Raw genomic sequence first — 13,838 nt, 5'->3', positions numbered from 1 at the left:
AGCCAAAAATGGAGCTTTGGCTCAAGTGATTGAGCACCAGCCTTGATCAAAAAAGCTAAGCAAGAGCATCAGGCCCTGAGTTCAAGCGCCAGTACTGGCACACACAAAACGTTTCAGATAGTTGAGTCATTATGTGTTGTATTTGGGGGAGGCAGTCAGGGGGAGAAGGGTTCTATAATCATATCAGCAAATCTCAGTTGATAATGAGCTTGTGTGTCCCTGCACCTGTGACCTTCCCAAGCAATTCTTAGCTATTCTCCTCCTTCTGGAGACAGGAAAACCAGAAGAGGCAGAGAATGAGCTCAGGAGTCCAAGAATGCCCTTTTTCAGCTGGGATGAAACCTTGGCAATCTCTCCCTTGAAGAGTACTGTAGGACTTCGTTTTGGAGGATGCACAGCAGTTCTCACACAGAATTTAGTCTTACTTCTTCCAGTCTGGTGTGGTTTGGTGTTAAAACCCATGCAGGTCTGAGGTCCCTTAAGGCTGCATTTGGTCCCCAAAGTCTGTCAGAGTCACCATTCATGTGCTCCTATGGGTTCTACATCTGGTATGCCAACCTCAGCTGTGAATCACTCAGTTCTCCATATTGTGGACTTATGGTTTGACCTGTGATTTCAGTTCTCTCATGAGTTCAGGAAAAGTCCCTGCTTCTCAGTCTTGGTGTATGGTAGGGAAGTAGGTTTTCTAAGCAGTTTGCATGCTGGAGCGGAGTCTGGAATTCCCCGTGTGGCATTTTGGTGGTTTTTGCCCTCCCTCACTGCCCTACCTATTGAAGGGGCTGGGTTAACATAAGACATCCTGACAAGTTCAAAATCTCCTGGGCCTGTGAGAGAAATCACCACTCTTTCCAGTGGAAATTCCCACTCTGGTGGGTTGCTGCATTACCCTCCTTGCTTCCTTGTCTCCATGACTTCAAGGATCTTCCAGGGCTTTCTCCTCACCTAATCATGTGTGGGGGCTTGGATGTAGCTCAGTGGTAAAGTGCTCGTGTAGCGTGTAAAAGGCTCTGGGTTTGATCCCAAGCACAAGAAAACAACTCCAAACCTTAAAAAGAAAAATCTCAGTTTGGATTATGTTTGGATTCTGTGTTGAAAAGGCCACGGGTTCCCATGGATGCATCCATGCTTGTGGGATGGGGCAGGGTGGGAGGGCTTTAGGTCCTTTCTAGTCTTCCATCAGCTTCTCTATTAGTGCGCCCCTGCCCCCATCTTTGCTAGACAAACAGGCTGTGTTTCATCTATCCTTTGCATATAGAACTGTAATCCCCAGCCCCTTCTGGTGTTCAGAGTCACTGATACTCAGCTTCTATATTAAGTACCAGCCCCTTTATCCACAGACAGTTTTCCTGCTCTCTTAGTCTTTTGGAAGACTTAGTCTTTTGCAAGCCAGGAAAAGGCAAGAATGCCAGGTGGTCACAAGAAGAGTTGCTATAAAAGCCATGCCTCTTTGTTTCTTCTTGTAAGTGAGGCAGATCAAAGAGATTTTAGGGGGCATGCATGTGGGAATTTAAAGCCTGGATAGGGTAAGGAGGGTATCTGTCAGAGAGACGATGTAGGTAACCAGTGAGTAAAAGGAGGATATAGAAGGCTTAAGTTGAATATTTGAGGTATGTGAGATTTGCCTAGTTATTCTACCAAATACTTATGAATCCCAAACTGAAAAAGGAGTAATTACAGAGCAGTGGTCTCAGTGGTTAAATGTACACTATCAGGAATGAAAGAAATAAAAATTATCTGCTACCTGCTCTGATGTATTGCTCCAGTGATTCTTTCTAGAGATAGACAATCTGGACTATAATGTGATGAGATGTCAGTACTGTGGGATGTGTTTCAAAAGAACCGGCTGGTGATCTTCAACAGTGTCAAGGTCATAAGCTGGGTACTGGTGGCTCATGCCTGTAATCCTAGCTACCTAGAAGGCTGAGATCTGAGGATTGTGGTTTGAAGCCAGCCCAAGCAGTAAAGTCCATGATATGCTTATGTCCAATAAACTACCCCAAAGCTGGAAGTGTAGCTATGGCCTTGATTGAAAAAGCTAAAGGACAGCACTCAAACCCCAAATTCAAGCTTCTAGTACTAGCACTGGAAAAAAAAAAGTGCCAAGGCCTTTGAGTCAAAGGTCATGATGTCTCCAACACTATAGAACCAAGAGAGGCTTAACAACTAAATGCAGGGTACAATTCTGCACTGGAAACATGGTAGAGAAAGCACAGCACAGGTGGTTTTTGGCTTCTGAAGGTTGGATTAACTTTTGTCTGTATAATGCAAAAGCTGTCTGTGTTCAGAGGCTACCTTGAATGTTGGACTTAGGTCTTTTCCCAGATGTGCAGTGGGACCCTCTGGTGATGTGGGGCAGAGACAGCCAGTGGTCATGAGGGGAAATGACTGATGCTATACAGAGTGCTGTGTTGCTAAGCTGGGGTATTTATATCTTCAACTTAATGTTTTCAACTTGTGATGGGTTTATTAGGGTGAAGCCTCCTTCGTAAGTCCAGGAGCATCTGTATTGAACACTTGATGAATGGGATCTGAGGATAGACGATGCATCCACATTTGATGGTTGTTCTGTGGTTCTGTATTCCTGTATAACCACAAAGATGAAACATACTGTGCAATACCTAGTAAGCTATACTAAAGTAACTTACTTCTGAATGATTCAACTGTTGTTAGATTTTAGTGTGTGCATACCGGTAGTGTGGCTTGAACTCGGGACCTCATGCTCTCCCTTTGCTTTTTCACTCAAGTGGCACTATACCCACCGAGTCACAGCTCCACTTCTGGAATTTACTGGCTAATTGGAGATAAAATCTCATGCACTTTTCTGCTTTGAACCACGGTCCTCAGATCTCAGTCTCATAAGTAGCTAGGATTATAGGTATGAGCCATCAGTGTCTGGCTACTCAATATTTTTTATGTTTAGGCTTAAGCTTTTCTTTTTTTCTTTTTTTTGGGTCCGGTCATGGGGCCTGAACTCTGGGACTGGGCACTGTCCCTCAGCTCTTCAGCTCAAGGCTACCGCTCTACCACTTGAGCTACAGCGCCACTTCTGGCTTTTTTCTTTTTGCTTATGTGGTGCTGAGGAATCGAACCCAGGGCCTCAGGCATGCAAGGCAAGCGCTCTACCACTGAGCCACCTTCCCAGCCCCGAGGTTTAAGCTTTTCAAATAACAGATATGCTAACTCAGCTCTGATAGGTACCATACTATGTTGTATACTGTGATGATTTTATTTTGCAAATGAAGAAGTCTGGGCACACAGAGGTAGCTTATCTAATTAGCTCCCCCAGGTTGGAAGTGATGGAGCAAGGATCCAAATCAGGCAGTGGGACCAAAGCTGCTGCTCTTCCCTCTGACCTTGCCTGGGTTAGGTGACTGGTCCAGGGCCCTTGTTATACTTACTCACTGATGGTGTGAACTGATTCTGAGTGCTGGGGAACAGGTTTATACAAGGCAGCCAAAGCCCCTGGCCTCATGGAGCTTAGGAGCTTCTGTGGTGAGTTAAAGTTTAGCTGGACTGAGGCCTCCCCTAACCTCCCTAGCAGACAGCTGCACTGTGTTTGGCCCGCCCTGCCTGGTCTACCTCTGACTCACTTTCTTCTGTTTCCCTTGAAGGTCGCCTGGTAGGTGCTCTGGATGCAGTGCTGGATTCCAATGCTCGGATTGCTCCGTTTCGAATTCTGCTTCAAGTTCCCGGGTCCCAGGTTTATTCTCCCATAGCATGTGGTGAGTTACTGAATGGATCAGATGTGTACTGGGCCCTGGCCACTGGTGAGTCTTGTTTCACTTGGAGTGTTCCAAACCTTAAGGTGTTGTAAGCATGCTGAGTTCCTGCATGCCAGTAGCACTTACAGGTAACCTTGTTAGATCCTCCTCCTCCTCCTCCTCCTGTTCCTCTTCCTTCTCCTCATGTTCCTCCTCCTCCTATTCCCTCACTACTCCCCTCTCCCCTATTCACTTTCACCTCTTCCTTTGCCTCTTATTTAACCATCAAAAGCACTTGGGGGCAATGAACTTGGGCATGCCAGGCTTTTGTGTAGTGTGTTTTGGGATGTTCACACATTGTTGACATGAATTGAGTCATCCCTTGAAATTTTGCTTGTGACCAATGTATGTTTATGTGTGCACCTTCTATAGGGACTCCAGAGCATGGTGAGAGGGCTGGGTCTGACTTGGAAAGTCTCCCCTTGTCCACATTTGTACCATGAGAATGAATCACCACTCTGGGGGCTTGGAGGGAGTTTGCAAGCCACCTGCCCCCCCTGTTGGGGCCTCCTCCTTTCTGCAGTCATTACCTGCTGTTCACTGAACTTCTCAGGTTCCTCCAGGGCTCAGAACTGTCACATCCTGAGAAGCCCTTCTAAGCCAAACTACAATATCCCTTTTCTATACAAGTAATGACTATCCTCTTTCCAGAACTTAAAGCAGTAGAAAATTAATTTTAACTCTTCATTTTGTGCTAAAACGTCATTTTATATGCATATATCCATAGGGGTTATTATTATTTTTAAATTTGTGTGTACTGGTATTGGGGTTTGAACTTATGGCTGCTCACTTGCTAGGCTTTCTTGCTCACTGCTGGTTCTCTACCACTTTTTTTTGTTTTGTTTTGTTCTTTTTTTTAATTTATTTTTTATTTGTGAACATACTGTACAGAGGGGTTACAATTACATGGGAGGTTCTCTACCACTTGAGCCATGCCTCAAGTCAAGAATTTGGATGACTAGTTGGAGATAAGCATCCCTCAGACTTTTTTGCCCAGGCTGTTTTTGAACAATGGTTCTCTGAATGTCAGCCTCCTGAGGAACTAGGAATACCAGGTGAACCACTGGCACCCAGCTCATAGAAATTATTTTCAGTTTTGTTTTTCTCTTAACACTTTATTATGTACCATAAACTTTTGGTTCAATGGCAACACTGGACTTTTCCCTTAGGAAAATTACAGAAAGTAGGAACAAGAGCATCTCATTCATATCTACCAATAATATGTTAGCATACCTTTTTGCCCTCCTGTTTTTTGCATTTTAAATTGATAAATCACTCTGTATTTGTACAAAATTATAAAAACTCAATATATACTCAATATTGAAGACCTCTACATTGAAAAGTATATGTTGTAGGGAGTGAGGTCAAGAAGGGGGGGTAGATAAATGGAGAGAGGAAGGGTGGTTAAATACAGTGATAATATTCAATGTACATATGTGAAAACAAGACTAGGTAACTTGGAGGGACAGGTGGGATGGGGAAGATGGGGAGAATGATGGAAGGTATGACATTGATCAAGCTGCATTGTACTCATAAACTGACATTGTAAATTAAAACCCTTTGATACTAATACTTACAAATAATACTAAAACAAAGCAAAAACCTCAACAAAAACAAAACAAGTATAAAGAAAATATGTCACCTCAAACCCTAGCCACTCAAAGTAGTTCATGGGTGAACACCCTCCTAGACAGCTTTCCAGGTCAGACAAATGCAAGAGCATTTCAGAGGTCGATGGAAATACTTGTATAAAAATGGGATTTGTGGCTGGGCACCGGTGGCTTATGCCTGTAATCCTAGCTACTCAGGAGACTGGGAGGCTGAGATCTGGGGATCGGGGTTCAAAGCCAAAGCTAGCTCGGACAGGAAAGTCTGTGAGACTCTTATCTCTACAACAGAAAACCGGAAGTGGCGCTGTGACTCAAGTGGTAAGGCACAAGCCGTTAGCTGAAGAACTGAGGGACCCAGGCCCAGTTCAAGCCCCACAATTGACAAAGAAAAAAAAAGGGATTTGTAATCCTAGCTACTCAGGAGGCTGAGATCTGAGGTTCAAAGCCAGCCTGGACAAGAAAGTCCATGAGATTCTCCAATTAACCACCAGAAAACCAGAAGTGGCGCTGTGGCTCAAGTGGTGTAGAGTGCTAGCCTTGAACTGAAGATCTCAGGGACAGCACCCAGGCCCAGAGTTCAAGCCCCATAACTGACTCCCCCCACCACTCCCAAAAAAAGGGGATTTGTCTGCAAAGCTATTTTTATAAGGTGTTACGTTAAAGTAACTTCAAAAAGGTATTAGATAAAATTTATTTAACATGATATTATTTTTCTTAATTCTGAATGTTTGGCTACAGGTTAGGGAGATTTTTTTTTTTTTGGTCGGTCGGTTGGTCGAGGGCTTGAACTCTGGGCCTGAGCTCTTCAGCTTAACGCTAGTGCTCTACCACTTGAGTCACAGCACCACTTCCAGTTTTCTGGTGGTTTATTGGAGTTATGAGTCTCACGGGGATTTTCCTTCCTGGGCTGGCTTTGAACTGTGACCCTCAGATCTCAGCCTCCTGAATAGCTAGGATTACAGGAGTGAGCCACCGGTGCCTGGCTAAGAGGAGATTAATATATAGATACACACACACACACACACACACACACACACACACACGTTTATCGTAAAGATATTGTACAGAGGGGTTACAGTTACATGAGTAAGGTAATGAGTACATTTCCGATCGAGCATTGTTACCCCTTCCTTTGTTTTTCCCCTACCATCCTTTCCCTCCTCAACTCCTGCAAGGAGATTTTAGAAGGGATCTCAAGGTTAGAATTTGGCTTTTGAAAAGCAGTGTTTCAGTTATGATGTACAGGACAAGGTTGTCAGTGTCTTAGTCTCCCTTTTTTCCTCCTCAGTCTCTTGATTGAAAAAGCTCTTAATTTTACATTGTAATTCCCATTCTGACCCATAACTGTATTTTCTGAGATTTGTTTGGTTCAGTTCTTCATATTGATTTCATGTTCCTACTCAGGGATGCTTTCCTAATCTAGAGTTTTTTCTTTTAGTTCAAGCTCTTTAACTGGCTGGATTCTTGGGTTATCTTGGTTGGGTATAATAGACTTTGGCTGTCTCTCCTGTAATATTTGATATGGAAACACAAGACATCTCAAGCTGCTCTGATTTCCCTCCTTGCTAGTTGGAAGTGATAATGCTGTTTGTCCTTGACTTTACCATTGAAGTTTAGTAACTTAACTAGCATCTGATGCTACTGAGAACAGTATTTTCTCAGAGATGACAATGACATTTTCTGTACTATGGAACCTGTGTGTTTTGTGTTCATTTCTTTAATCATCACAAGACATTTTCTTTATGCATAGAATTTTCTTCTGCATGGAATTACATTTTAAATTCATATTATTTCTTATTTATTGGATGCTTGACTTTCAAGACATTTTATGTTGGATAGTTATTGTTGCTATTTCTCTTTTTTTAAATGGGTAGTAGGGCTTGAGCTCAGTGCTTTGCATCCCCACCCTCAATTGGCATATATGTGTGTGTATATGTGTACACACACACACACACACACACATATAGATATAGATATATGTGTCTTTCTTGGGTCTTTCCTGGCATGGCTGGCTTTGAACTGTGATCCTTAGATCTCAACCTCTTGAGTAGCTAGGATTACATGTATCACCACTAGATGCTTGTTTTTTATTCTCTGTTTCTCCATTTCTACTCTCCATTGTGTTCATGACTCTTGAGTTAGTAAGTCAGTTTTCAGCAGTACATTCTGTTCTTTGCTGCTTTTAATTTATTTGCTGGTTTTATCGCCATGTGGTTTTGATACTCAGGTCAGTACTTGAGTTTGTAGGCTTCCTTTTCGTTCTCTTACTTAATCATCTCACCTGTGAGTTCTTGTATTGAATTTGTGTTCTTTATTGCTTGAGAGCAGGATATATTTGTGAGAATTTCCTTTCTTGCTGGAGTGTCATTTTCTTTCTTCCTTTTTGGGGATAGTGTTGTGAGCTTTGCGTTCATTTCACTTTCATGCTTATGACTGGTGCTCTACCACTTGAGACATTCCAGCCCAGCTTTTTTTAAAAGGGTTTCCTTTTGTATTGTTATCATAAAGGCAATGTACAGAGGTGCTACAACTATGTAAGTAAGGTAATGAGGACATTACTTTTTGGAAAATGTCACCCCTCCCCTCGCTACATAGTTGTATAGTTCATTTTCAACATAGTATCTAGTGAGTCCCACTGCTGCATTTGTTCACCCTTTGTCCTCCATTTCTGTGCCCCCTTTTAACCCCCAAGACAAATGAGTAAACAAGACAAAACAAAAACAACAACAAAGAAAAAAACCTCTTGCAGTCCAGTTTTTTGCTGGGTAATTGGAGATTGAGTCTTGAAAACTTTTCTCCCTAGGCTGGCTTTGAACCATGATCCATTGGATCTCAGCTTTATGAGTAGTTAGTCTTGAAAACTTTTCTCCCTAGGCTGGCTTTGAACCATGATCCATTGGATCTCAGCTTTATGAGTAGTTAGGATAAAAGACAGGTGTGAACCACCAGCACCTGGCTGGTTCTGATTTTTCTATACTTTAAAATATTTCAACAGAGTGCCAGTGGCTCATGCCTATAATCATAGCCACTCAGGAGACTGAGATCTGAGGATTATGATTCAAAGCCACGACCTTTTTTGCTCAAGGTTAGCACTCTACTACCACTTGAGCCACAGCTCTATCTAGATTTTTTGGTACTTAACTGGAGATGAGTCTTATGGACTTTCCTGCCTCATGCTGTCTTCAAATCATGATCCTTAGATCTAAGCCTCCAGAGTAGCGAGTATTACAGATGTGAGTTACCTGCAACTGGAAGTAGTTTTAATTTATGAGTTCACTGGGACAAAGTTCCCAAGTTGAGGACCCTCTCTAATTATAAATGAAAGTTTTTAGATCTTTTTCTGATAAGCCAGGGTAGGAATATCCCAGAGCAATTTGTGGTCCTGTTTGTAATCATTGAGTAGTCAGAACTCACAAGCCTGAGTTCAAGCCCTAGTTCCCCCCCGCAAATCTCATAAAAAATAAGTAATATTTTAAAAAGGCTGGGCTCTGTGGCTTATGCCTGTAACCCCAGCCTCTTAGGAAGCAGACATTGAGAAGACTATGGTTTGAAAACCAGACCAAAGGAAAAAGTTCAAAAGATGTCATCTCAACCAACAAAAACTAGGTAACAGTGGTATACACCTGTCACCCCAGCTACATGGGAAATCCAGCGGGCCTAGGAATAAATGTTAGACCTTATCTGAAAAGTAACTACAGTAAAAAGGACTGTAAGTGTGGCTTAAGTAGTAGAGCATGTGCTTTTAGCAAGCTCTGTGTTCAAATCCTGGTATACGAAAATAGTTTTTCTTTCAAGTTAGGGGTTATATTTCTTTTTTTGCCTTAAGAAAATTTTATTGTAAAACATCCATGACAAAATTTACTATTTAGGCCTTTCCTTCCTCTGTTCTGTCTTCCCACTGCACTGCCCATGTCTGCGGTCTTCCTCTTCCCTCCTTCTTCCCCTCATCTTCCCCTTCTCTCCCTCCCTCCCAGGCCTTGAATGTGCTAAGCAGGTGCTCCACCACCCAGCCACACTTCCAGATACTTTAGTTGTGTTTTGTGGTTTTCTGATGTCACACCACTGTCACCACCTTCCACCTCTAGAACTCATCTTCCAAACTGGACTCTGCATCTGTTAAATAGCTGCCCCCTGTGCCTTTCTCCCTTTCCCCATTCAAGTTCAGTCTCTGTGCAGACTTGGTACTGTATATTAATGGAGTTGTACGGTATTGATTTTGGGTGATGGCTTTCTTACTCTAGCATAATATCCTCAGGCATCTATCCACTTTTCAGCCTGTGTAGCATACCTCTCTTTTTAAGGTTGTATGATCCTCTACTGTATGTTTGCTTGCTTTTTAGAATCGAGTATCTAACAAATGGCACAGGTAAAGAATAAAGAAGGCCTTGGCATGTGCAATTAGGAAAACTGATCTAGGAGGGGGGAGGGTGGGTGACAGAAGGATGGACAGGAGCAAGAGATTGGAGTACCAGGGTCCTGCTGAGTATATCCAAATAAGCCCTGGGGAATGAGATCTTCCTGCCATTCATGAGTCTGGTGGTCTCTTGTCCTGTACTTGGGAAATCTGGGCCATCCTAGGCTATATCAACCATGTAAGATGTCACTTTGTTGTCCTTGCTTTTTAGGTGGGCACTTCTCATAGCTATTACTGTGTTGTGACATACATCTTATGCTTAAGCACAGCTCTGAACTCTGAGGGCCTTCTTGTCCTTACCTGGCTTCCAGGAAGCAAGAGAGAACAGGACTCTGCGTTTTCTGCCTAGAATCATTCCAAGAATTGAAATGCTTCTGTAATAATGTGGCTCTTTTCACCGGAGATTGAACCCCGGGGGAGCTGACTTTTCTGCATCCTAAGAGAGGACTTCTCAGAGATACAGTGTGTGTGTGTGTGTGTGTGTGTGTGTGTGTGTGTGTGTGTGTGTGTAGGGGAGGAGGGGAGAGGACATGTCTGGGGGGACAGGAATCCTGTCAGAAACCTGTCTTTGTATAGAAGGACTTATATTACTCAGGGCTTTATACACCTGTTTGGACTGTCTGACTGCCCCAATACTTAGGCTGTATGTGAGAGCAGAAAAGCAGAATTTTCCATAGCTTCTTAGATGGGTCCCATGGCATTGTCACTAAGAGTAACAAGCAGGAAAGCAGAAGGAATGAAGGAGTGTCTTGTAAGCTCACCTTGCATGGGCCAGGGTAGGAGATTCAGGTAGGTTGAGGTGACGCTCATATGGATGGGGAGTGGCATATCTGTATCTTAAGAAAGGGTTTGTCCAGTTAGTATTGATATCTGTGGATTCTACTGACTGTGGAGCAAAGATACAAAAAAAGACTGGACCCCAAAACAAAACAAAACAAAAATATTGCACTCTGTGTGTGTGTGAGAGAGACACAGACAGACAGACAGACAGACATTATATATGTATGACTCCTACTGGGGCTTGAACTCAGGGCCTGCGTGTTCTCCTTTAATCTTCTTTTCTTCTCAAAGCTATGCTCTACCACTTGAGCCACAGCTTTACTTCCCACTTTTTACTGGTTAATTGGAGATAAGAGTCGGATTTGTCTGCCCAAGTTGGCATCAAACCTTGATCCTCAGATCTTAGCCTCCTGGCGCCACGCTTGTCATCCTAGCTACTCAGGAGCCTGTGACCCGAGGATTGCAGTACAAAGCCAGCCCAGGCAGGAAAGTCTCTAAGACTCTTATCTCCAGTAAATTACCAGAAAACTGGAAGTGGTACTTTGGCTCAACATTGTGGAGTACAGCAAAATGGTTCAGGGACAGTATCCAGGCCCTGAGTTCAAGCTTCATGACGAGCCCCCCCCCCCCGCAAAAGTTATGCCTTTATTGACTATGTACAGATATTTTTTGTTGTTATTCCCAAAACAATATGGTATAGGAACTATTTGCATATCATTTACAATACAATCACTAGTGTATATCATCTTGAGATGGTTTAAGGTCTGTGTGAGAAGCCCGTGTGTTCTATGCATGACTTTATAGAAGGAACTAGAGCAGTCCTGAGTTCTGGAATCTTCTGAAGAAGGGATCCTTTCACAGATACTGGAAGACAACTGAAGTTTGAAAAAAAAAGTGTTAGTAATTGAGATTTGGAAAAGGAAAAGAATCCTTCTGAAATTTCAAGGCTCATAGATGGAATCTGCAATACTTTTGCTGATCCAAACTGGTATGTGTTTAAAAAAACAAACACACTTGAGAATCACAGGAGTGAACGCTTGCCAGTTCACAGACCTTCCCTTTTTACTGACTTTGGCTCATTGGTTCTTCTCAGTGGCATATAAGAGGTGAGGGAGAGTGTAGAGTGCAAGGGTTCAGGCCCTTGGTGGGTGTTAAGGGGGACCATGTCATGGCCTTACTGCGGGCTCTGAGCAGTCATAGTGACGCACAGTCTCTTATCTGTGCCCTTGACCATGGCCCATGTTTTGGTTTCTTCTATTCTGCAACACTGTTTGCTTTGTGTGTTTGGAGACAGAATTTTATGAACGGAGGAAGTGTTCCCGAGTGGATCAGATTAGTATCTTTCTGGACTTTGAGCCAAACTGGCAAAGGGCATGCCAACTAGATCTTCTCTCCAAGTATGGGGCTCATCAGGCATTTCAAGGGGCGCCTGGGAGGCCACCCAGCTGGGACAGTAGAGTCCATACTCCAAGGTCAGACAAGCCACTTGTCATACTTATTTCCTGTTGCTGTTTTCTTAGAACAGCACTGGCTGGAATTTTCCACGTGGCTTCACCTTTTGAAATGGCTGAGGCGTGCCAGCTCGCAGAGTTACTGTTACTGGCTCTTCTTCTTTTTTGTTTGTTTTAAGTAATTGGTACATAAACAATGACTGAATGTAGTCTTTCTTTTTTTTTTTTTGTCCGTCGTGGGGCTTGAACTCTGGGCCTGGGCGCTGTCCCTCAGCTCTTCAGCTCAAAGCGAGCGCTCTACCACTTGAGCTACAGTGCCACTTCCGGTTTTCTGGTGGTTTATTGGAGATAGGAGTCTTACGGTCTCTCCTGCCCGGGCTGGCTTTGAACCGCGATCCTCAGATCTCAGCCTCCTGAGTAGCTAGGATTACAGGCGTGAGCCACCAGCGCCCGGCAATGTAGTCTTTCTTTACTGAATGTATTCTTTCTTTTGTGAGAGGTGGTTGTTTATAGGTTTTTAAAGAGCAATTGAATGATGAATACAGTGATCCCTCACCTGTGGTGGGAGTTATGTTCCAGAGAACCCCCATGATAGGTGCTACTTTGTGGATTTTCTTCCTAGGATGAAAAAAAAAAAAAACAAACCACACTCAATATCTGGCTCTTGCAGTATGTGTGTGTACGTACACATGTGTACACACGCGTGCACCACTATCATGGCCTGGACTCAGGACCTCTCACTCACCTTGGTTATGCCAATGGCACTTACCCATGCCTCCAGTCTGGCTTTTTGCTGGTTGTTTTGGAGATGGAAACCCTTGAACTTTTCTGCCCATTCTGGCTTTGAAACACAATCCTCAGATCTGAGTCTCCTGAGTAGCTAGAATTACAGGATTACAGTGCTTGGGTTGGCTGTTGTATTTCTTAGGTCCCTTTTAGTCAGGAAAGACTCCTCATTTCCTCTCCCTCCCTGGCTCCCAGTCATTGACTTCATGAAGAAGCTGGGCCCCTTGTGAGGAAGGAGACCATAGTCACAGTATTCGTCTGATTCCTTCCTCATGGTGTCATTTGGCTCCGTGGATTGACCTTTGTATTTCCTTGAAACTGGAACTTGAAAAGGTTGAACTACAGTTAGATCCAAGTTAGTTTACTTATTGTTTTTTTGTTTGTTTGAAGAATACTTAGATGGCTCCATGTCTTATATTTGCCCTCCCAGGTACACACTGTCTGAATATTCTTAGAACTCACCAAGCCTAGTTGGTGAGTTCATAGGGCAGCTTCATTAAGATTTTTCCCCCCACATTTTCATGTACTTTTATTCAATAAGGATAATTTTCTGAGTATACTTGATCTCTATAGACTTTGAAAAAAATTGTTTTTAACCCCAAACTCTACAGTGATGAATAAATTCCTGTTTTGTTTGAGCTGTTTTTGGTTTTTCTCTTCTCTCTCTTTCTTATGCCATTTTAAACTCAAAGTTCTTTACTTCCACGATTTCACTGTGAATTTTTAAGCATACTGTAAAGATGAAAGAATTAGGTAATAAAAACTGTACGTCAGTTAAACAATACAATTACTGTGCTCGGTGTTGGTGACTCATGTCTGTAATCCTAGCTGCTCAGGAGGCTATCTAAGGAACATGGTTCCAAACTAGCCCAGGTAAGAAAGTCTGTGAGACTCTCATCTCCAATTAACCAGTAAAAAGCTGAGAGTAATAGAGTGCTAGCCTTGGGCAAGGAAGCTCAGGGACAGTGTCCAGGCACTGACTGAGTTCAAGCTCCAGGATTGGCACACGTGCACGCACTCGTGCGCGCGCGCGCAC

At 43.2% G+C, this 13,838-nt stretch overlaps 1 protein-coding gene across 1 annotated transcript in view; it reads left to right on the top strand.

Moving 5' to 3' along the window:
• Positions 1-13,838, top strand: part of Tbc1d8 (TBC1 domain family, member 8 (with GRAM domain)) — a 125,737-nt gene that overhangs the window by 45,803 nt on the left and 66,096 nt on the right. The window contains exon 2 of the mRNA XM_013019827.1: positions 3,612-3,722. Within this exon, the coding sequence (XP_012875281.1) occupies positions 3,612-3,722 (111 nt within the window). The remainder of the gene's footprint in view (positions 1-3,611; positions 3,723-13,838) is intronic.

This window comes from Dipodomys ordii, unplaced genomic scaffold, assembly GCF_000151885.1.
Source record: "Dipodomys ordii isolate 6190 unplaced genomic scaffold, Dord_2.0 Scaffold47, whole genome shotgun sequence".
Classification (NCBI taxonomy): domain Eukaryota; kingdom Metazoa; phylum Chordata; class Mammalia; order Rodentia; family Heteromyidae; genus Dipodomys; species Dipodomys ordii.
Note: the sequence above shows the minus strand (reverse complement) of the source record. Positions and strands in the feature narration are given on the sequence as shown.